The sequence below is a fragment of the Thermobia domestica genome, chromosome 11, assembly GCF_964235325.1.
Source record: "Thermobia domestica chromosome 11, izTheDome1.hap1.1, whole genome shotgun sequence".
Taxonomy (NCBI): domain Eukaryota; kingdom Metazoa; phylum Arthropoda; class Insecta; order Zygentoma; family Lepismatidae; genus Thermobia; species Thermobia domestica.
Window position 1 is genome coordinate 97825024 of NC_137464.1, and position 24831 is coordinate 97849854.

Consider the following 24831-nt stretch of genomic DNA (forward strand, 5'->3'; position numbering starts at 1 on the left):
AGGGTTGACCAAGTTCATTCATTTGCACGCACACACTTTAGAGATCAAAAATATTAGACACATATATTTGTGTTTAATTTCATTCCCAGATGCGTATTTTTCGAGATATTCCACTGTCCCGATATTTCTGTTGCGTTCCTCGATAAAACAGATATTTTGCGATTACAGTGCCATCTATCTAGCAAACAAACAAATATTTGCAGCTAAAAGTTAAGTATTTTTGTATGTAGCATCTGAATCTGCTCTACCAACTGGAGGATTCCATTTAAACTTTTCAAGTTGCCCCCTCTGCCCCCCTTAGGGGGCGCCAAGGAGCATTGATTTGCACACAGTTAAATAGAAATCGAACAAATATTTGACACGTATTTTGTTTTTCCATGCTCGGACGTGTATTTTTTTGAGATGTTTTCCTGTTCCGATCTTCCTGCTGCGTTACTCACTAAAACAGATTTTCCGCGATTACAGTGCCATCTATCAAGAATACACAAAAATGGTTCCAATAAAAGTTGCGTATTTTTGTATGTAACATCTGAATCTGCACTAAAAACTGGGGGGTCCCATTTAAACTTTTCAAGTTCCCCTCTCTGCCCTCTTAGGGTACCCGGGTGAATTCATTGTTCCACCCTGAAATAGAATTTAAAAATATATTTGCCACGTGTTTTTATATTTCATGATATGACGTATAATTCTCGAGATATTCCACCGTCCCGATCTTTTTGTGATACCCTGTAGGGTGTCTATAAAGTCCGTTGCCACTCCGTGTATCGTCGAAACGACTGCGAATATGAGAAAACGCAAAACACGTTCATCATATTTTAAGGGGCGTGAGTTTTGAGCTATAAAAGGTCCACACCAGACACCCTCATATATTGGTACGTGGGGCCAACTTGAAACTTTAAATGGTAAAGGTGGTCAAACAATATATCGTTGGAAAAGTCTCGACAAGAGAAATATTTTGCCGAAAGTTTCAAGTCTTTATGTTGACCCCATCCAAAATGCTGCAGGTTCACATTTCGTGTCCATAAAGTCCGTTGCCACCCAACGTATCTTCGAAACGACTGCAAACATGAGAAAACGCAAAAACACGTCCATCATTTTTTAAGGGACTTGAATTTTGAGCTATAAAAGGTCCACCCCAGACACCCTCAAAAAGGAGTACGAGAGGTCGTGATTTTGCATTTTATCATATTCTCAGTTATTTCGAAGATACACGGGGTAGCAACGGACTTCATGCACGACCCCGTGAACCCTGCGACACGAAATGTGAACCCTGCCACTTTCTCTTGAGTCCTTTCCAAAGATCTATTACTCGACCCCATTTAACGTTTAACATTTTCAAGTTGACCCCATGTACCTCTATGTGGGGGTGTCTGGGGTGGACCTTTTATAGCTCAAAATTAAAGCCCCTTGAAATAATGATGGACGTGTCTTTGCGTTTTCTCATATTTGCAGTCGATTCGATGATACACGGGCTGGCAATAGACTCTATGGATACCCTACATACATATATATATATATGTTATGATATGAATAGGAAAATGCAAAGATAAAACAATTACCAGTTGAACCACTCCTACTTCAGCACGTATTCGAGCATCGTACAAATACGTTTCCAGTTCCTTCTGAATTAGGTTTGGACTCTCGTAAGGTTCAGCCACTGTGAAGACTCTGAGTTTACAATGTTTCCAAGCAGGATGTTTCATTAGCAGAAACGGGACCAGCACTTGTAGACCACCATCGTGTAGAAACCACCACACATCTATTGTTCCTGAAAGCTTAAATTAAATATTTACACGTAAACTCCTAATTACTAGGTCTTTTCTGATGTTAAAGTTTTTATATGTTAAGTCTAATTGTTAAACCAAAATAGAAAAAAATCTGAGATTTCCATATAGTTTTGCGTGTGGCCAAAAGTCTGGACCGGGCTAAACATAGTACTGAATTGTATTGTGGCTAAAAACTGTAAATGCAGTCGATCCGAAATCAATTGGGACCAATACTGGTGGAAGAGGGAAACATTATGACGTGGTTAAGGTTGTTGTCCACCATCTTGTTGGCCGCCATATTGGAATTTAGTTGAGTTGATTTTGAGTTTAACGTCCCTTTCAGCAGCAAGGCTATATGAGACGGGCCCCCATATTGGAATCAACTTGCTTATTTTAAATAACAACATGGTCGTGTAACACATTAAACGACATCCTCGTTCGAAGAGAAATTCAGTGGTAAACTTATGTTTCTTATTTTTCCAAAATCTGCAACGGTTTTGAAGTTGTGAATGGATTTAGGATAGGTTATGTGTGAAATGCTATGGAATATACTGTGCGATGTTTCGAATTGAAGGATAAAGGTAAAGTGGAAAAGAAGCATTGTAACATTTGACATTACGTATTCTTTAATGACCAGGAAAAAAGAAAGCTAACACACACGAGACAATTACAATCACATGACATATTCAATATGTTCACTGTTCTGTTGTATGCACGTCCTTACCCGTGCGACCCAGTGCTCGTGGACTCTTCGAAGCACAGTCGGTTATATTTGTTCACAGGCCATAATGATTCTCCTTCTCAGGTGACCAATGTCATTCATTTTACACTGGTAGGCAATAGCTTTAAGATGCTCCCAAAGATAAAAATCCAACGGAGTTAGGTCAGGGGACCTTGATGACCACTCAACTGGTACACGCGGACCTATCCAGCAGCCGGGAAACTGTTCATTGAGCCATCCGATTACATTACGATCATAATGTGGCGATGTCCCATCTTGTTGCCAATGTTGAGGAAATGTCCCTTCCTCGTTCAACAAAAGTAGCATAACAGTGTTTTCAAGCATATTTTCATATTGTGCAGCATCCCAGGTTCCACCAATGAAAACAGGCTCAATAAGTTTCTCGCCCCATATTCCACACCTCTCCATTACCTTACCTGCACCTTGCATCTTTGATGCATCTATCCAATTAGGATTTGTGTTAGCCCAGTACCGAACATTTTGTTTGTTAACCTCACCTGTTACATAGAAATTTGCATCATTGCTAAAAACAATGTTTTGAAGAAACACTGAATCACGAGCTATCTGGGACAACCCACTCACAAAACTCCATTCATCAATCAAGTTATCAATCCTCTGATAGTTCTTGCTTCAATCGTAATTTGTAAAGGTGCCGCTTTTCTCTTTTTAAGATTCTTTGAACCTTTTGACACTAACATTATGTTCACTTGATAGACACCGCACACTTTTCGTAGTACTTTTCACCAATATACCCAACGCAGCTGCTGATGTGTCTGGATCAGTTGCACTTCGTAGTCGTTCTAATCGAAGTAAATTAACACTTCCCGTTGCCCTAACTTTGCAGATTAGTTTTCGTACAACACTGTCATCGGCTCACGAGTAGGATGTCGCTCATTGAAGACGGCTGCTATTATTGCTGAATTGCGTCCTCCAGCCAAAAGGATAATTTCGATTCTCTCCTCTTGAGTTAACATCAAGTCCTACTTACAAGAAAAAAATAGACAATCAGTTTCCGTCCATACAATGCTCCACACATAACAAAATTTAAGTCTAAAAGATAACATAAGCTATTCTAAGTCCATTCACAAATTTAAAACCATTGCAGATTTTGAAAAAGTAACTTTACCGTTTTATTTCTCCTTGAACGAGGATGTTTAATATGTCACACGACTAAGTTGTTACTTCATATAAAAAAGTTGATTGCAATATGGCGGCCACCAAGATGATGGACGACAACCTTAACCACATCATAATGTTTCTCCCTCTCTAACATTGATCGAAATTGACTTTGGATCGACTGCATTTATAGTTTATCAAATATTTAGCCCTGTATATACTTTTGGCCACACCTATATAAGATAATAAAGCCCGCAAAGTTACTCAAAAGCCCGCAGAGTATACTATTATAGCTAAAAATGTAAAAATTGTCCAACAAACTTCTTTTGTCACGAGTGCAAGGGGTGAGAAAGGATTTTACGAAATGCATATCCTAAACAGAAATAAACAGAAACATTACCAAAACTACAGTACAGCATCTTACAAATCCCTGAAGTAAGAAAGATGAATCTCGGCGTGTACTTTGTAAGTACACATTAAAAACAACTGAACATGTGTTTACGAGGTCCGACAATAAAGTAATGAGAATGTTTTATTTCAGCTGATGCTGGCAACCCTGCAGACTGAAACCGTCGCCAGCGTGTGACCTTGGGCCTGCTCCACTAGCACAGCATGTGACACTCAGGAAATATTATTCATATTGGAGTTAGAGGTTGAAGAGTGCGGTCGTGCGTTGGACCTCCGTCACAACAATGGACGCATGTAATATAGAGCAGCGCTACGCAATCTCCTTCTGTGTGAAATTTAATGAAACTGATTAAATTTCGGTAACATACTGATTCGGTAACATACCGGAAGCTTCAGCAGACCTTTAGAAAGAAAGTGTTATCAATGGCACATGCGTATCTTGGCACAAAGTGTTTGCGGAAGGCAGAACAAAAATCGAAGCTGAACACCGCAGTGGGCGACCCACAACAACACGAACGGAAGGGAACACAGACAGGGCGAGGGAACTTGTGCGAGAGGATAGAAGTTTAACCGTGAAAATGATTGCGAATGAACCGAACATGAATCAAGAAACAGTGCGTCTAATATTAACTGAAAATTTCGGAATGTGAAAAGTGTGTGCCAAACTGGTTAGGAAAAATCTCACACAGTAACAAAAAGATGACCGGAGGACTGTGACCGTTGATATGTTGGACCAAGTGGAGTCTAACCCGGATTTACCGAACAAAATTATCACGTGTGATGAAAGTTGGTGTTTTCAATATTACCCCGAAACGAAACGTCAAAGTTCGCAATGGTGTTCGAAAGATTCGCCACGACCAAAGAAAGCCCACATGCCGAAGTCCAAGGTGAAATACATGCTTGTGTGCTTTTTTGACTCCAGGGGAATTGTCCGTAAAGAGTAGGTACCTCCAAAGCAGACAGTAAATCAAAATATCTATATAGAAATTTTCGAAAGACTTCGAAAACGCGTCCGTCGTGTTCGTCCAGAAATTGCTGACTCCTGGATCCCCCATCACGATGATGCACCAACCCATACTGCATTGTCTGTTCGGCAGTATTTGGCATCAAAATCCATTACAGTGCTACCACACCCTCCTTATTCACCGGACATCGCCCCGTGTGAGTTTTTCTATTCCCGAAGCTGAAATCAGTTATTAAAGGACACCACTTTGAAGCAGAAACAAACATTCAAGCAACTATAACACGACGGTTTTGGCAGTTATTCCAAAAGATGACTGTTAGAGATGCTACCAACAATGGAAACACCGATGAGATAAGTGCGTGCAGGCACAAGGGGAATACTTTTACGGTGATTACATTGGGATTGGTTAAAAATGTAAGTAAAGTTGTTTTTTCCAACAATTCTCATTACTTTATTGTCAGCCTTCATAGGCGTTTACGAAATTTCAGCTTCTAAAGGAGAGAGACGGGTAATTTATACATTATTCAAATATTCAGTAATTGATTCAGGAGGTGCATAATATGATGATTCGCTTAAGATGGGTATGTGAATTTTCTGCATAAACTTACTAGTAACCAGTGAGTATCGTTTCACACTGTGAAACTAAGACTTCCAAACTATACGCATTCTCACACTTGAAGTAGTGCATCTATTAGTACTGGTTGCAGTTAAAGATAGATCCTGTTCCTCGGACGCTGAATCAATATCAGAAAGCCATTACTCGCTATCCTTTACTGTCTTTTTGTTCTATGGCGCTAAAGGTTGAAACCAAAGATAGGTTTTTCAGCCATTTCTGGTTTGAATAGAGGGCTAAGGGAGGAGATATAACATATTCTTTGGCCACTTAATCGATTGTAAAAGGCTGCTTCTTGATATCTTTTAATGATTTTTCTATGGTGACAAACGCTGAAACAAGAAATGACTATTTCGAACCATTTCATATTCAATAGAGAGTTAACGAAAGAAATGGAACCTATTGTTGGGATACTAAATCGATTGCAAAATCCCGCAACGCGGTATCTCTTACCGTTATTGCTCTGATATTTGTCGACAGATAGATAAAGTCGTTTTTTTTTTTTTTTTTTTTTTTTAAATCTTCCGATACTTAAGCATAGAACAGTTTGAAAGTATAATAATAATCAGGGAAAAGGTACTTCGGCGTTTTCGAAAATCCGCTCCTAAGAAGACAAACGGGTTAATTTCTGTAATTCAAATTAAAGAGTCTTTATTCAGAAAGTGACCAATGTGATGATTTGCTAAAGTTCAAGATGTAAAATAGGGAATAAATGTTTTAGTATTTTCGAAAATTGTTGTCCTAAAAGCAAGATAATAATATTCAAATTTGCGATTCTTTATTTTGAAAATGCTTAATATGATGATTAGCTTAAGTTGAAGGTGGGTCTTCATTATAAATAAATGAGCACGTTGAAATGATTTTTTAAAAAATCGCTTCTGAAGGGGGAGCAAAGAGCAATTTCAACAGCATTTAAATTTTCAGTTTTTATACGAAACATTACTGCAAAGAACGGGCAATTCTGCTAGTTTAATATATGCGAGCATGAAACAAGAATTAAACTGTTCGATTTCCTTATTCAGTTGAATGTTTAAAAAAAAAATGTGAATAAAATATTAACAGGGCACAGTTGCAGCGACACTTCAAGTACATTTGGGGTGGTGTTGCTCGACACTCTTTTAATATTTTATATAGTTTCATATTCAATATTTACACGGAGAAGACTTAGGGTAACTGTCCCAATAATTGACAGTGTACCAGTAATTGACACTGTCGTCTTTTTTCCGACGCAACAAGACTGCGGGACTAGGTACAAGCAAATGCTGCCACCTTTTCTTCCTTTGCAGTGTTGTTAATCCCACCACTGTTAATATTTGCCTCTAAGTAGTAGTTCTCCAAAGAAAACAGAAAATCGATGGACAGTGCAAAATAGTACTATAATAGCTATATTAGCGAAAGAAATAAACATGTTTATCCAGGTGGAAACTTATAATTCAACTTGATAAGTTGGTAGAAAATTATATGGTTCATTAGAATAAAATATTAGGAGATGTCAATTACTGGGTCACAAGGTGTCAATTACTGGTGAATCTTACAAATCTTGGTGTCAATTACTGGTACAATGATCAACTTTTCATATACATATTGTAAAAAATAATAATTATTAGTCTATTATTTTTATGATGGTCTATATAGATGAAGGAAAGATGCCTTCGTACCTCTACGAGAGATCAATAAGCCAGGCTCATTTAAAGGGTGAAGAGACTTGCAATTTGTCAAACATTGTTCTTATACTGTCAATTATTGGGACAGTTACCCTATATGTTGCATCTCATGATGTCAAAAGATTGATTTCAGTTTGAATTCGATAGGTTTCATATATCGGCGGATAGGGTTGTGATTACACGTTAAACACGTACAACAATTGAGATGGTTGAGCTTATGGGATGGTTATAATCTGAAGAAAAGTGATTGACAAATTCTAAGATATGACGATTTTGGTTACTTTTATTATTAAACAAGAACAAGTTATAGTAAAAATACTCTTAACACTTTCAGGTAAAGACGAAGTTCGTTACTTTAAGATAAAGACCAGTCTCAGAGATCAGTTCTGGTTATTTTAGGTTTTGTTCCTACAGTTGTAGATTTAACTGTATAAACCGCAAGATAGGCATAACAACAACGTTTTGTAAACAGAAGTATGTTTCATTCCGTTTATAAGTTTAAATACATAAGCTTTTAAATTATTTGTCACATAAACCTACCCGAATTAAAGAAAGATCATTAAAATGTTTCTAAAGTAATAATATATATATGCTTTAGTCTTCAAAATACTGATGTTTATTAGCTATAAGATATACTCACATGTCCCAGCTCTGTTTTGCAACTACAGTAAAACCTGTCTTCAACGGACCCTTTATTAAACGGAAAACTGTCTTAAACGGAAATATTTCACGGTCCCATGAATTTTGGAGAACAAAACGTGTAAAACTCCCTTCATTAAGCGGAAACTGTGTTACGCGGACAACGGAAAGAAAAATAAACAATTAACGGAAAATTCTGAGTTCCGGACTACAGCGTTTAGAAGATGTTTAGACATTCTGCGAGACATATACATTACACTGTTTGCGATAAAATGTTCGTTCTTTTGTTAAATATTTCTGGACAGTGTTGACCTTCCCCAACCACTACTCATATTCACCCCCACAAATTGTCCTTAATCCCCGCAACCTAATCAAGAATCATACGGAATGTCGGAAAGAAGAAAACGAGATAGAGGAAGAAGAGGAATACGATACCGAGTTCCAAGAAGAGTGTAGAATAAATACATATCAATATTCTCTCAGAAGTTTAAAGGAACTGCAAAAATTTGCCTTACGAAAAAATGATTCTGATTTACTTAGTATAATTTCTCAGGCTAAAGTGAATGCGGAAAGTCAAGCAGTCAAGCAGCAATGTACTCAGAAAACCCTGCTTGGCTATTAGAAAATAAAGAAAACGTATGCATAGCATATTTTGTATTCATTTTAATTTTTTTGTGTATTTATTCGTAGAAGAAAGAAGTACTGTAATCGAACAATGTACGTACAGCAATATATTTTCTCAGTATGACCCTTTATAAGCATGTATTTTTTTTCTTTTAAAGAAAGGAAAGGTCTACCTTCACTAAGCGGAAACCTGATTTTAACGGAAATTTTTGCAAGTCCCGCTCGATTCCGCTAAAGACAGGTTTCACTGTATATCCTTTTTAGACGAACTCGGACGCACAATCAATGCATACTTTTCGGCTGCACTCGAGAGATATTGGTTTGCAGCACCTTATGTACTTGTATGCAGTCTTTCTTTCCTTCACATAAGGCCATTTGCTGCACGTCTACCTTTTTGGCAGTTTATCGTCAGGAACTCCAGAGTGCACACTTTCTTCTTGTTCTTCACGAAGCACGTATTATTTTGTTCTCCTCCAGGGGCGCTCTGAGGAGGCAGTGTCCCCCAAAAAGTGTCTGAGAAAAACATTGGGCATCATTTTCACAATATAGTGTCTATGAACAACAGGTGTCTAGGAACAACGGTTTGGAAAATACAAGCTCCTGACAAGCTCCTTGATGTCACGTGGAAGTTGTGGGATTTTCAGACGTGATCGCATGTGAGGTATTAACAGATCCAAAGCCAAACTCTTCAAAAACTCGAACCTGTTCCACAGAGGTGAGTCCTTATAGCTTAAAAACAAAATGAAGGGATTCACGCTGCTCACATTCAACAATCGATAAAAAGGGCTAAAGGCCACCTCCTTGTTCTTCTGTTTGAGCTATAAACGGCACATTTCATATCGAGCAAAACAACGCCACATTTCGTCTCATTATAAAAGCAAATGATTTCAGGTTTGTCGTTGTCTGGATTTAACTCTGCAGTTTGATGCTGCGATGATATCAACACAACAGCCCTATTTTTCTTCGGGACAAAAGATACAAGACTCATTTGATCATTGAAGGCATGAATAGAAGAACCTACAGGCCTTTTACTGTCTGGAAGAAATTCTTTTGGAATTGCCAACTTGTCTTTTTTCATTGTGCCTACATAAGTCAGCCCTTTCTTGTTTAGTTCAACTACAGTCTTTATCAGCGGTAATGTTCCTATTCGTGTGTTCAATGGGTCTGCACAGTCTAACAACGGATTGTGTCGGTTTCATAAGAATATTCTGCTCCTGTTCTGTAAGCCCAACACCATTAGATCCAGCACCAGTGTAAATGTAGGCACTGTACAAATACGACGTCTTAGCATCAGACAGGCACATGATTTTTACTCCATACTTTTTAGTTTTTTTTTTTTTTTTTTTTTTTTGGTATGTACGCTTTAAAACTACATCTACCCCGAAATGGAACCAACATCTCATCAATTGTTAAGTACTCTAACAAGGTGTATGCTTCCTGAGAGTTAGAAATAAACATGGAAAATAACTCACGTATTGCAGCAGCCTTATCTGTACCTTTGCGTTCCAACCTAGTATCAGTATCATCAAAACGTAAACAGGCAGTCAAAACCTTATAGCAAGTGAGAAATAAAGTTGAAAAAAAGTCGGTTTGTTACATCTTTTTAAAACAAGGACTCCATTTTTTCATTACTTGTTTTGAAAATACTTGACAAAAGCAACAAACCAATACAGGTATTTATTTCTGTAGCATCTGTGTTTCTGTAGTTCATGGGCGGAGCTATGGGGGCATTGCCCCCCCAACGTTTTGACAAAAAAACAAAAATGGTACTTATAAGATACTTCAATTCTGATTTGTATTAACCATGCCCCCGCAGCAGACAAAAGGTCTGCTCCCCACCAATTCCTAACTCCGCCTATGCTGTACTTAGACAAGTCTGTTGTAGGCTCAAGAGAATTTCTTACTTTCGCTAGTTTCCTGTTTGTAAAGGCAACGATTAGCTCAATCATATCTTTATCAAACAATACATTCCAAACGTCAATTGGTTTGGGATTTGTTCCCAGTGCTCTTGCAGGAGCAGCAAGGCCAGGTATACCTCCCTTTACAATGTTTCGAGCTGGGACGCTCATCAGTTGTCCACATATAAGGCGGACCATACTCCTATTTCCGTAATCTACCAAACCAAAATCTCTGGTAACTCTTGTTGATTTATAGGTTCATTTTCTTTTAGTTCATCTTCAAGCAACACTTCGTCACCACTTCTGTCTTCATTGTCACTACTAGATTCTTTTTCATTAGGCAAAACGTAATCTGGGTCGACGTCTGAGTCATCTTCTTCAACAATGTCGTCATTATCGGATATCTCAATGTCTGAAAAACCAAATCTCGAATACGCTGAATATAGCCTGCTTCACTTATGCTTACAACAGCAGATCTTCCACTTACTTTTCCACAGTTTTCACTTTTTGATCTCTGTCTAGACCTTCTACACGGACCTCTAGAGGTTTATGGTTCGTTCATCCATTGTTTCTAGTATCTTAATCACTCTTATAAACAAAACAAAACAAAAAAAAAAAAAAAAAAACTATTGTAAAATACTAAAAGAGGTTTTCAAAAATAAGAAACGTTACAGTAAAGACCGGTATGACTGACCAGTATCACCAAAACATAAACGTAAAAACCAGTCAGTGAGACCAGGAGACTTTAAAATATCCACTCAACGCAAACGAACCACAAAAGCGAACTAAAACTGACAGAAAACATGTTTCGGATAGTGGGCGCTAGGATGGAGGAAGGTACTGTGAATTTCAGCTCTCTCTCTCGCGCATCAGTGTTACCAACCCTAATACTGGAAGTAGGGGTGCTGGTCTCAGAGACCGGTCTTTAAGTTAAAGTGTTAATAACATTACCAAGTTATATTTTAATATCGAACTTTGATTCCACATTATTCTGAAAAACTTATCTTTGTAGTTAAAGTAGGTTATGTGTGGAAGATTAACTACCCAAACTAATACTATTTGCTACATGAAAAGGAAAGTGAGATAAATCATTTTCGATTAATAACAAAGAAAGAAATGATTTAAATGACATCTATATGAATATTGTCATTTATACTGATTAAGTACTTAAAAGTGTCCTCCCATACCCCAACTTCCTCTATACAATTCGTTGCATCTTTGGAATAGGATTCTGAAACATGGACATACGTTTCCGTGTAATTGCTTGACACGACTATAGTAGGTTCCACAGTTCTCGAGCTATGGAGGTTTAAAATTTGCTTTCCGTCATATTAGACAGCTTGTAACTTTGAAAGGGTTCATTTCCCGTCCTATATTTACTAGACATTTTTTTCTTCTTTCGAGATCTTCCATATGGTCATCTTCGTTATCTCTATTATTTCAGCCCCTGTGGGTGCTTTATACTATATGAGAATCTTGAACCAATATTCTCTGTTAACTCTTACCACTGCAAGACACAGACATGTAGGATCTTATGCAGAGTCGTTTTGACGTATGATTAGAGTCATACTAAAGGCCTGGCTACTGCAGGAAACAATATTAGTCGAACTCTTTAGCGCGGCACTAATCACGCGTCAGAACGACTCTGCATAAGGCCCGCAGTAACTAACTTATAAACATTGTACTGAAGTATTCTTTGTAATAAAGAGCTTCAAACTTAAAGAATAATTTTAATTAATTTTATTACAGGCCCGTATCCACGGGGGTCTAGGGGGGACCGAGCCTCCCCTAAATTTTTGCTGGCCCCCCTAAAATTTCCACGGTAGGCTTGTAAATCAACTATAATATGGTGATGAACTATAATATGGTTGAATTGGCCCCCCTAACTTCTACCGCCCCCCTAAACTTTTGGGTTGGCTACTGGCCTGTTTTATTATGTAATCACTGCATTGATAAATACAAGCTTATCTCACAATTCACTACAAAACAATAAGGATAACTTTGATTTTGTTTATTCTTTCATTTCTTTATACTTTTTTTTTTTTGAAAATTATGTGAATATATATTTCCTTTTAAAAGTTTACATTATAACTGTTTATTTTAAAATACATTTATTTTAAAACTTTAAAATGTTTTATTAGGTTTTATTTTTAAAATTCACTAATTTATTTTTGTACATATTGTTTCATTTTGAATTTTTTTTATACTATTTATTTAATATGTATATTGATCCACTAAAGAAGGAATCGAATAACGGACGCGGTCACATGCTTAGAGACTTGTTACATTATTTTGTAGAATCTTTTCATACGGCATATATTTTTGCACGTGGAACAAATAGGAAAATAAACGGTTTTTATTGTAATAACAATTATAGGATATTTTTCACTTTCTTGGTATGCTACAATTAGTCTGGTTACTTATTGTATTATGATTTCATTGCGTCAAAGTGCGAAAATCTCGATATCACATGCTTACTATAGCATATTGAGAAAATGGATGGCACGTGGACCAGGCTTATGAAACGAAGATTGTGATGCAACGTTGCCATATGATAAAGGGATGCAACTAAGCAGGCGTACTATAACGCGAAAAGATGCACTTTTTTAAAAAATATAACACAAACAGGTGGTTAGAACAACTCACTCTCCATTTGGAGTTGTGTGTCAAATGCCGGTAGTTGAAATGACACACAGGCTGTGTGTCAAATTAACACAAGTGTATAATCTTCGATGTTGTTTTCTATGTGATTGCCAAATATGCTGGCCGTCTAATTATAAAGGCTTATGTACTGAAGCTACAGTCAAACACAGTAGAAAGAAATACTTAAACAAATTCAGGTATTCGCAAAATTTCAACGTGCAATAAAAAGCGATGTGTTCTCAATTATTTTACATAATGTTTCTGAAGAAATATGTCAACAGCGAGAAACAACGCCGTATTACTGTGTCACTTCTACATTGCACTAGAGCACATCAGTCAACTCCCGGGACTGCGTTTCAAAAATGGCGGAAAACAAATAGAAACACGATTGAGAGGCCAACATACTATAAGGATATAGGTAAGAGTTACCTATCATTCTTGAACAAGTTGTTGGTGAAGGTTGTGTTTCGAACCTTCAAGAAATACTTCACAATAAGTGTTGGGGAGGACGACAAAAAAGTTTATGAAGATTTTCTAAATGAAGTGTTCTGTACTTTACTATTCTTATTTTAAAAGTAGAATCTTCGGTAATCATAAGCATGCACACCACATGCTTTCCCAATACATCGTTCACATCAACACTACACACGGAGTTATTTCAACACCGAAATAGGTGTCATAGTAACACAGAAGTGGAGTCGAACTAACACCAAAAACCGTGTTAATCTGATAGTCTGACCTTGAATTTTAACACAGGGAGGGTTGAATTAACACCAAAACGGTGTTACTTATACGACTTTGACCTTCAATTATGACACAGATTGTGTGTTGAAATAATAAGAAAATGATGTTGAAGTAACACGGGGACTGTATTATATTGATATTTGACATGGTGTAATATTAACACAAAATAATTAACACACTACACACTGTGTTACTTTCTTCGTGTTAGTGCAACACCACAAGTAACACTCAACACTTTTCACCACACTATCGACCCTGACACGGTGTCGAATCAACACCGAAAATACTAACACAGATCGGAATTTAACACCGCTGAACACCGATTGTGTGCTAAAGAAAGACGTAACACACCCCCTGTGTTAAACGCCAACACCACGGGGTCTGTGTTGAACTAACGCCGCATAGTGGTAGTCACGCTGGAACCACTGCCCTGTATTAAAATTGAGTTGAATTAACACAACCATTTTTTACTGTGTATTGAAGAATGTTTCTAACATTCGGATAGTTCTTTTTTGTAACAGCAGCAATGCGTTCAATAGCGTCTTCGCTTCTGATTATTTCCCCCGACACCTTACTTAAAATTTGTGAAATTTAGATTTAACCAGGTATATGAAACAGTTCTTTCTTCTAGTTACGCGTATATTAATTTTGTTCTTAATCGTAGTATGTAAACAAGATAAATAAATGTAAGTTAGGTTCTTTATCAAAATGGGTAGGGAAAATAATACTTACACCTTGTTTTGTTTGTTGTTGGCGTTGATCATCGGTTGCTGACTCTTTGGAAGCGCTGGTTAATAAACTGAAATTAGACTGAACAGAACAATTAAATAATATATAACCAACTTTTACAGAAATCTAACAATAATATTGTAACTATCTACGTATTTTATTATCCTTAAAGTCTGAATTAGATTGAATATACCTAGGTATGCATAGAATAATAGTCTTCTGAAACCACAAACAATCAGTGACGGATCTTGACAGAAGTCACATCATAAAAATTTGAATTTCATAGCTACAAGTTAGGAATCCAAGAGATTAGTGGAAAATGCTTGAAAATTTTAGTATATTTCCGCATATATCTTTAAAATTAACTAACCATCGAAAAACTAATCTATGCGACTTATTAATTTAGATAAATGACGAAATACTTATTTAATGCAGTGCATCCGTACTTTTAACACTATTACGAAAGTTTTGAGCACTATTACCAAGTAAAATATTACTATTTTATAGCACTCACAATTTAGTGGTAGTCTGTTTGCAAATGCTGTTATAACAGGAATAATGAATTTAAATGACTAACATCTCTTACGATATTGTCTTAAAAATTAAGCCTTTCAAGAATTTGCTTGACAGATGCTCTGTAAAGCCCAAACATAGTTTGTTTTGAAAATATTTAAATATTTTGTCAGGAGGTTTATTGACTATAAAGGAGGTTCTAACCTGGTACTAAAATCCATTTATTTATTCTAGAGGTAAAAAGACGGTCTACCAGACGGTATTCTAGAGCAGTGGTTCTCAAAGTGAGGTCCGCGGACCCCTTGGGGTCTGCAGCTGTAGGCAGTACGAGTACAAAATAATAACTATTCATCATTTCCAGTGCTCAAGGATTTCGTTGATTTTTCAGGTGAGAAACTCTGCTGGAATGCACAAAACACTTGTAGGACACTTGAAAGCATTGGCTGCAAGTTTTGAACCTGATGGTGATTACCTGTCCAACAGCCTGGTAATGGTTGAATTGAAAATCCTTTTACTAACGTAGAAATCCATGAGATAGTATGAATCTCTCTAACACAAAACAAGAACAGATATTGGAACTATCCTGAGATACTTCATGGAAAAACGTTTTCAAAGAAAATGAACTTTGTAGCTTTTGGTTGTGTGTTCGCTGTGAATATGAAGAGTTGTCTAAAAAGGCATTTATTTATTCTAGAGGTAAAAAGACGGTCTACCAGACGGTATTCTAGAGCAGTGGTTCTCAAAGTGAGGTCCGCGGACCCCTTGGGGTCTGCAGCTGTAGGCAGTACGAGTACAAAACAATAACTATTCATCATTTCCAGTGCTCAAGGATTTCGTTGATTTTTCAGGTGAGAAACTCTGCTGGAATGCACAAAACACTTGTAGGACACTTGAAAGCATTGGCTGCAAGTTTTGAACCTGATGGTGATTACCTGTCCAACAGCCTGGTAATGGTTGAATTGAAAATCCTTTTACTAACGTAGAAATCCATGAGATAGTATGAATCTCTCTAACACAAAACAAGAACAGATATTGGAACTATCCTGAGATACTTCATGGAAAAACGTTTTCAAAGAAAATGAACTTTGTAGCTTTTGGTTGTGTGTTCGCTGTGAATATGAAGAGTTGTCTAAAAAGGCAATTACAATGCCTTTCCCCACCACTTATTTATGTGAGCAAACCTTTTCTCCTCTTTGAAGTATTAAAACCTTAAAGCGAAATCGTCTTAATGTAGAATCGGACCTAAGATTGATGGTGACAAAACTTATTTCAGATTTCAATGCAATTATGGAAAAACTCAATTTCATTCCTCACATTAGTGACATCACATTTGAGAACATTACTTATCAAGTGGAATTCCTTAAAAAAAAAAAAAAAAAAGATTTTCAGTCTTGAAAGTATATTTTTATCGTTCATTAAGGTAACTGTCATGTATCTTTATAATAAATTACTTATTGCATTATTTTTTTCTTGATTTTTCTTGTCAATGGTAATTGTAATGAGTATATTTTTTTAATACCATGTGAAATTTCAGATAGGATTGCAAGGGGGTTCTCAGATCTCTTTCCGAATCTCTTATCGGAAAGTTTGAGAACCACTGTTCTAGAGGATAGTCCAGCTTTTTGACCCATGCACTCTGTAAGCACTGCACTGTATATAGCGATCAAGAACGTTTCTGTAATATGCAGCGATATTTGTGAGTAAGACTACAAACTGGGAATTTTCACCAAGTATCTATTTAAATTAGTAAATAACAGGTGGTAGTATAAATATAAGGAGATTCGTTATTTAAAAAGAAATCATCAGCAGATCAGTAAGTGAGGCGAAAATTCAGGAGATATACCGAAAAATCAGTAGGTTTCGCATTGCAAGTTGTATGCAGCTTTCTGAAGCTACTTAAAGCTCTCTGGTATTAGATTGTTGCTATAAAATTTAAATTTTTACCAATGTGGGTTTCCCTATAGAGCCAACCTTGTAAACAAGAAATTAAAAATATGAATCAAACACATTAAATAGTGATTCTTGACAACTTTTAAATTGCTAATATAAAAACACAAACAAAACTTTCAAACATCGTTAATTATATAAAACAAATTGAAAATTAATTATGTAGCTGATTAACGAATAAGTAACATTTCAATTGGTTTTGCCTAATTAATTAATTGTCAAACTCACAAGGTTATCAACTACTGTTTATGTTTTTAATTTTGTTGCTTCGCTTACTATAGTGAGTTTTCCAAGTAGTCAGGATTAAAAATATTTATTTTGTTTAATTGCCAGCAAAATGAATAAGTTTTCATTTATTTGGTATAATATTGTATTAAGGATTTTTCAATCTTTGATTGTGTTCTTTCAATATTACCCTACTAATTTGAAAATAAGGACAATACATTTCTTTGGTGTGTATCGTTTATATTTTGATACTTTCTGATTCTATAATATTACTCAGTTGTACGCCAAAGTTTGAAAAGGATTGTTGGAAGACGTATCACGTAAACCAGAGAATGTTATTCACTATCAACGTTAGAAAATAAATTTAATAAGTATGTTTTTGGTTGTGAACATAAAAGAAATAGGAAGTTTTCATAAGATATAGAAGTTCTTTCCTGAAAATTTTCCATTTTGAAATTACACTACTTGGCATTCAGGTGGTCTAATTTCTCCTCCGTGATGTTAAACTAGGACGCAGGTGATAACATATTTAGATCTGTCACTATACAGTACATCGCCTATTTCGAAAGAAATTCGAAACACAGAATGCATGTAGAATAAAAAGTATGCTGTTGTTAGATTGAAGGTCTCAGTACACCGGTCACTGTAAACGGAGACTGATGGTAAACAACATGCAGAGGGTATGCTATTACTGGTATAAAGTTTGCCAGACAACAAGACAAATCTAACTAGGCGCTCGTGGAACGAGGATGGCGAGGTCCCTGTGATAGATTCAAAACCCATTAAAACATTCGCGAATTCACAGACAAGGAATTAGTAGACTTCATCAAAAACATTCGAGAAGAAAAGACCACTGTTTCTCAACAAGGTTCACCAAGCAAACGTTCCTTTCAATTAAGCGAAAAACAAAATGCGGTAATGGATATTTTGAACCAGCAGATAGACCTGCTCAGCAATTCTGGAACACCATCAGTTCGAATGTTCTTGTTCAAGGTAGAGGAGGATCAGGGAAAAGTACATTAATTTCTGAAATTGTTTCAAAAATTAGTGCAGCCTTTGGTGAAAATTCATACATTCTCGTTGCTCCCACTGGATGTACTGCTGTAAACATTGGCGGCACTATTATACATTTAGTATTCCGACTTTCACCTCTAAACATGTTCAAATCTCTCAGGGTACGAATTTGAAAAGTTTCTAGGAATATATGTTGCCGGAAAAGTTCTTGATACTAAACGAATTTCCAATGGCAGGATGTAAGCTACTATATGCCACTTATTTAAGATGTCTCCAAGGCAAATACGAGAACATCAGCTTCGGAGGACTTTGTGTGTTTTCTTTGGTGATATCCGACAATTACAACTAGTGAAAGATTCACCTCCTTTTGCTGGGAACTGAATGTACAAATGGACAAGAAGTTATGCCGATATTTTAGCAAAACGTTCGAACTCAAAATGTGTCATCGGCAAAGTGGAAGTAATGAAGCCAAACATAAATTCAGAGGTACTTTAGGGCATCTGTCGCACGGCATAACTACTGTTGAAAACTATAATATTTTGGTGAAACGTAGCATATCATCCCTCAATTCGGACGAAATAATAACATTTTCGAACGCTGTTCACCTTTTTAATCATCGCAAAAGCGTGAAATCATCTAATCAGCACAGGATGTGTGAATTCGGTAAACCCGTTGCACTGATTAAAGCTACCAACGTGCGATTCAGCGGTAAGGATGCAATGGAAGGAAACGCCAGGTACTTGTACCAGAATGTGGAGCTGTCTGTCGGTACCCGTGTTATGTTACGAACAAACTTATGGGTGAAAGGTGGTGTCGTTATTGGATCGCTAAGTACTGTAACAGCGATAGTTTATAAATGTGGAGAAGGTCCTTCTGCACATCAACCATTAGTTATCATAGTTTGCTTTAATACCTATAAAGGACAGACTTTGAACGATTGTGTGAAATCAGTACCTGTGCCACTTGTTACTAAGAATTGAAAGGATAATGGTGTATCATTCTCACGCACCTAGATTCCTCTACAGCCCGCTTACACTTTCACAATTCACAAAGCACAAGGCATCAGACTTGACAGAGCTGTAATAGACAGAGATTAACATATATTGTAATACCTAAATTGAAAACATTATCTGGCATCATGGTCGGCCCAATGTTTATTGAACTCTGATGGAAAAAAGAATTATTTAGCCCTACTTGCACTTCACCAGCGTCGGAAATATGAAGAAAGTTTAGGAGTTTTAATCCCTGATATCCGACTGATAGATATGAGTTCTGGTGCAAACACCGAGACAAATACACTCAAAAATTTGCAGATAAAACATGAATATGACCCGTAAAAAAGTTAAACTAGTTGAAGAAAATATAGACACAAGAACGTCTGTGAAAAGATGGATATTAGTAATGAATAGAACACCGTAACACACAAATTAGTACAAGATTTCTACTCTTATTTGGAAAAAGCCGGCATTCACACAGTACGCCAGACAACTGCTCAATACGATTCAATCCTCACAGTAATTACATTCTGCCAGAGAATTCAACTTTTATGATGACGTAAGAGTGGTTCCTTCAAAATAAGAGGTTTTGCCTTTCCTGGATCCAATCTGGGACGTGTCTACTTCTGTGATCGGTATTTATTTGTATATGTTGAGATGATATACAAACGATAACAGACATTCGAATAATTGATCTACCGTTTTCACTCTGCCCTATAATATTTATTCTGTCTTGGACGAAGTTTTGCTGATAAAGCTGTACAATATTTCGACATTCGAGTGCGGTGACATATAGCTATATTGTGATGATGGGATGCTCAAGTCACAGTTGACCTTCTTCCTTATGCCGATGATGGGCACTTTTCTTTAGGTTTTTGGGATCAACTACATGATAGAGTTGGAATAATCGACTCGTATGGTATGGCATATAACACACGCATCGAAAGATTGAAGCTACAAGTATCACAGAGCAATACCTGGAGTACCTGTCCCTTAACTCAGTGAGCTGTTATACAAACATAGTTGGCAATATAATGCAATAGATTGTGGAATAAATTGTGTCCTTGCCGCAAGATTTTAGCTACTAGTTGCGAACTACCTTTCTCACTAAATGAACCAGATGTATCAGTATCGTATCCAAATTATGACACAAATTTGTAATGGTAAGATATAACTGTCAGCGTTCTCCTTTATATTCCTTAGTGAATGTATACAATGTTTGTTAACTTGAAAATCATCCGTTGTCTTTACATTACTGTAAACCGTTATTATTATTTGACACCAAATAAAAAAACTTTTCAAGCACAAATAGTGATATACTAGCAAAAATAACTTTCCTACTCTTCAATGTGACCCATGGGTGTTTGTATTTTGTGCCAGTGTGTCATCTACTTCCACATAGTCTATTCTTTTTAAGTTCATTGTAACGTCTCTTTCTATAGATGTTTAGAAAATTTTTCAATAATTTGACCTTTTGACCTTGAGAGTGACCCTAAATGGCTGGTTCGCTTATTGGATCTTGGTATTGACATAAGGTACTTATATACCAAATTTGAGCCCCCTAGCTGTTATAAATAAAAAGTCATTTTGTTTACAGAGAAAGGTATTTCATCCCATTTGCGAATTTGTATAGCTCGTACCTCGCCATATTAAGTGTGAAGCATTCCGAGAACAACTCTAAAGAACGTGTAGAGTAAAGGAGGCTGATTCCGATCGTTTTGGGGACAAACAGCTCCGAACTGAATGTAACGAACGCAATTCACAAAAACAAATTACGATGACATACCTTGATATGTCCTCCAAAATTCCCGAGATAATAGTGGGTAAGCCAGCACGCCAGCACATATATATATATATATATATATATATATATATATATATATATATATGTGTGTGTGTGTGTGTGTGTGTGTGTGTGTGAGTGTGTGTATCTGTGTGTAATATTGTAAATAGCTGTTGTCGATCGGAAATACCCGCCTTATGTGGGTAATTCCGACACGTAGGTGGGTGATTTCTTTCGCTATACACAAAACGGAAAATGCTAGATTACTACGTTTAATATTAAGCCTACAACATGGAAATATCATTGAACAATCAAGTAATGTAAGTGATAGCATAGAACACAAAATAAATGGAATGCACAACTTACTAGAGCACAATGGAACATAACCTGATCGCTAGTCGGATTTGGAAATGATGGTTTGCCAAGATGCGACATAGCCTACAGCATTTGATCGGCTACATATCAGAAGAGTTGTGCGGTCGCTTTACGTAGTCGACGAGTGCTGTAACATGTTAAGGATGCGCCATGAGTGTTATGTGGGAAACAGTACAGCATACCATCACCATTTTCGTGTGGAATAACTTCGGATGAGGTACGTGAATTCCTACTGGGTGTTCGTGAATACAGTTTCCCTAGTGTAGTTCTATATTTCTCACACATTTAACTTAATTTAGCTAATGAAGTATTAACTTTTTATAAGAAGTTTTACGACGACTTACCCATCATTTGATTATAAATTTCGAATATTGCTTCTTTTCTTCTTCCCCATATTCTTAAAATACGCAGTACGTGTAGTATCTACCTTATCATTCTTTATTTTACAATATATTCTTGATTTTGTTATTTAGTATTACATATTAGTTGAGATATTGTTTACTTCGTTCTTTCTGAATGCCTAAAGCACACAGTTTATACCTTTGTGACACAACTCAATGTTTTGTTTCAATCTTCTTAAGCTGCAGTTCGCTTGCTAAAAACTCATTTTCATACTTAATTTCCATATTGTGATAGTAGTTTTCCTTTTGCCACCTTTGTATTTCCATTGAATTTATCTTCAGATATATTCCTCTATCCTCCTTCTGGTTACATTTATGCCTACTATATATATTTCCCCATCTTCGTCCATTTCCCTTTTTAATTTGCATTCTACTTTCTACACATCATTTTACTTTCTTCAGCGTAACTTTGTTCCCATACTTTTCTTTTTCTAGTTTTAAGAAGTTTCTTCTAATATCCATGATTTTTAGTCGAGCTGCTTCTTCATCATGCTGTACCTTTACTCACAATGTTTAAAATGTTCTCTTGACTAGTTACTTCTTGTATCCACGTTCCATCAACTCATATATTTTTCTTCCAAATATCAGACAAATCTGTTTTTACTTCCCCTTCCTTAAACTTTTCAGTATCAAACTTGTTGTCTTGTACTTCCTAAATGAATTTTTCATGAGATTCCTCCTCAGTCAACACGATCTGACAACTTTTGCGTTTTTTCTTACCATTCGCATTCAAATATTTTTTCATGCAATATCTTTTCTATATATCTTTTAATATTATCTATTAATTGTAGTCATTCTCTACCTCTCTTGTTTAATTTCATCATACCACGACATTCACAAGGAAACATCTTATATTGATAGTAGCTTTTGCCAATCAAACAATGCGCAATCGATGGAGGAGTGAAGAAAAGTGAGAAATCCAAAGTTTTATGGACCGACACCCAGAAACACACGAGATACAGAGGAAAGAAGGATCTAGAATCATGTGAAGGTAGTAATGCAAAAGATACACTGACACAGAAAGAACTTCAAAATGATTAAAGTGATCAAAATGTCATTTACACTGTTATGCCCCGCAACTGGCCATAACAGCTCTGTTGCTATTTTTTATTTGTTTGTTATTTATTGTTTGTGATGACATTTCGTACAAGTTCGATTTTCTATAAAGTTGTAATTTTGATTTAATTGTTAAATTGTTAACCTGTTCTATATCTGTACCAAGCAATATTATAAATTACATTGTTAATATTTACTCTGAATAAGGTAACGTGTATTATATATCTGTACCCTGAAAGATATGAATTACCTTATAATTACTAAGTGCCGATTGGCGAAATGGTTTTCTTTCTCGGAAGAAGAAGAAGAAGAAAAATTATTAATTTAAACAAAAAGAACAGGATACTGATAAAGAAGACGATGTTCTCTGTAACTACTGATTAGAAACAAAATAATTGGATTTAAAGTGTAAAAAAAAAAGATAACACTGTTTAATCTGGTAATATAATTTTAATAGTATTTATTTAGAAAATATTTGTTAAAGCACTGAAAATATTGTAATTATGGAGGCAGGAGAATAAATAATTATGACTAGCTAAAGAGCATCTTCTGGGGCTTAAGCCCTTCTCCTTTTATGCCGCCGAATAACTGAAAATATGTAATTTCACGACAAACCATAATGTTTCAACTAAATTTCAGTAAATCTGTATTAATCGTTTGGTAGACATGGAAACTATTATGAATGATATCAACTCAATTATATTTATTGGCGTAATATTTATTCTAAAAAAGTACCTACGATATATTTAATGGCATAATATTTCTAGTAAAACACGTTAACAATAACGTTTAATAGCACGGCACTAGGTTTAATCTAGTTAAGTTATGCAAATTCAGATAGAACGTAATTCTCTGTGATGCAGTTATGAGGTCATGTCTAGTTTGGTTAGCAACAAAACAAGGATATGTACAACATAGGCAAAAGGTTTTATTCATACGAAATGACGATAATATTAAAATACAAAAATGTATCAAGGATTAAATAAAGGGTAGTAAATATAATATAGTAAAGAAATATGTCCCATGTGGAATATATTAGCCTTTTCGCTGAACTGTTGTTATCCTATGATGTTAGCTGGAACAGGGCATGGATGAAAGCTGCGAAAGAAGAAGTTTAATCTTGAACACATATGATATGATGCTTGTGTCCGTTGCTTTTAATCTAATTTCGTTAATTTATTACACGCCTACGAATGTATCGTCGGTTACTTTCACAACATTTAATTACTTGCGAATCAGATGAACATGGTATCTACAATATTAAGGCCTATGGAACAAAGCCACTATATGGACTACGTCCCAAAGTTAACAATATGAGTAATATTTAAATACATGCACTACGCTAGTCCCCATGGATGTAGCATTGGTATTTATTGTAAAATTTCATTTTAACTTTTACAAATAATTTAATGTACATTGTTCCGAATTCAAGATCTTTATAAGCAGAACATGCAATAAAAAACATTGGTTTGGTATTTATTTCTTTAATTTCTGAGGTTATCATTGATACGTTTTAAATAATAGTGTACGTCAAATTCCTTCTTCAATGACTGTATTACATATTGAGTCACGATTGTTATCTCGTACCGTGCAATGTGATTGAGAAATCATCATGATTAACGTTACAGCCTCATCACCGAACTTGGATCTGAAACAAATAAAAATTTCCACGATTTTTCTATGCGTGGTGGCGACTCAGCATATCTACAAGGACTAAACGATTCAGTTGTCATAATTTCGTCTTCGGTCGATAGAATGGATGACTGCTGTGCCGGGAGATGAGCAAAGTGGAGCGTTACAACACAAGGGTATAGTAAGTAAATATTGTACCCACAGGCATGCTCAATAACATCATATGTAATGCAGTGTTGCCAACTGAGCACAAAATGATGTTTTCTTAAATGGCACGGAAAACAAATTCTGTGGGTGCATGCAAGAACCTGATATGTGACATTTTTGTGAAACGTGAGTT

At 36.0% G+C, this 24831-nt stretch overlaps 1 protein-coding gene across 1 annotated transcript in view; it reads right to left on the reverse strand.

The window, feature by feature from the left end:
• LOC145664306 (solute carrier family 12 member 7-like) overlaps positions 1-24831 on the reverse strand; it is a 394685-nt gene that overhangs the window by 133020 nt on the left and 236834 nt on the right. Inside the window, exons 14-15 of the mRNA XM_081730851.1 lie at positions 14554-14631; positions 1560-1775 (exon numbers count right to left, since the gene is read on the reverse strand). Of these exons, the coding sequence (XP_081586977.1) occupies positions 1560-1775; positions 14554-14631 (294 nt within the window). The remainder of the gene's footprint in view (positions 1-1559; positions 1776-14553; positions 14632-24831) is intronic.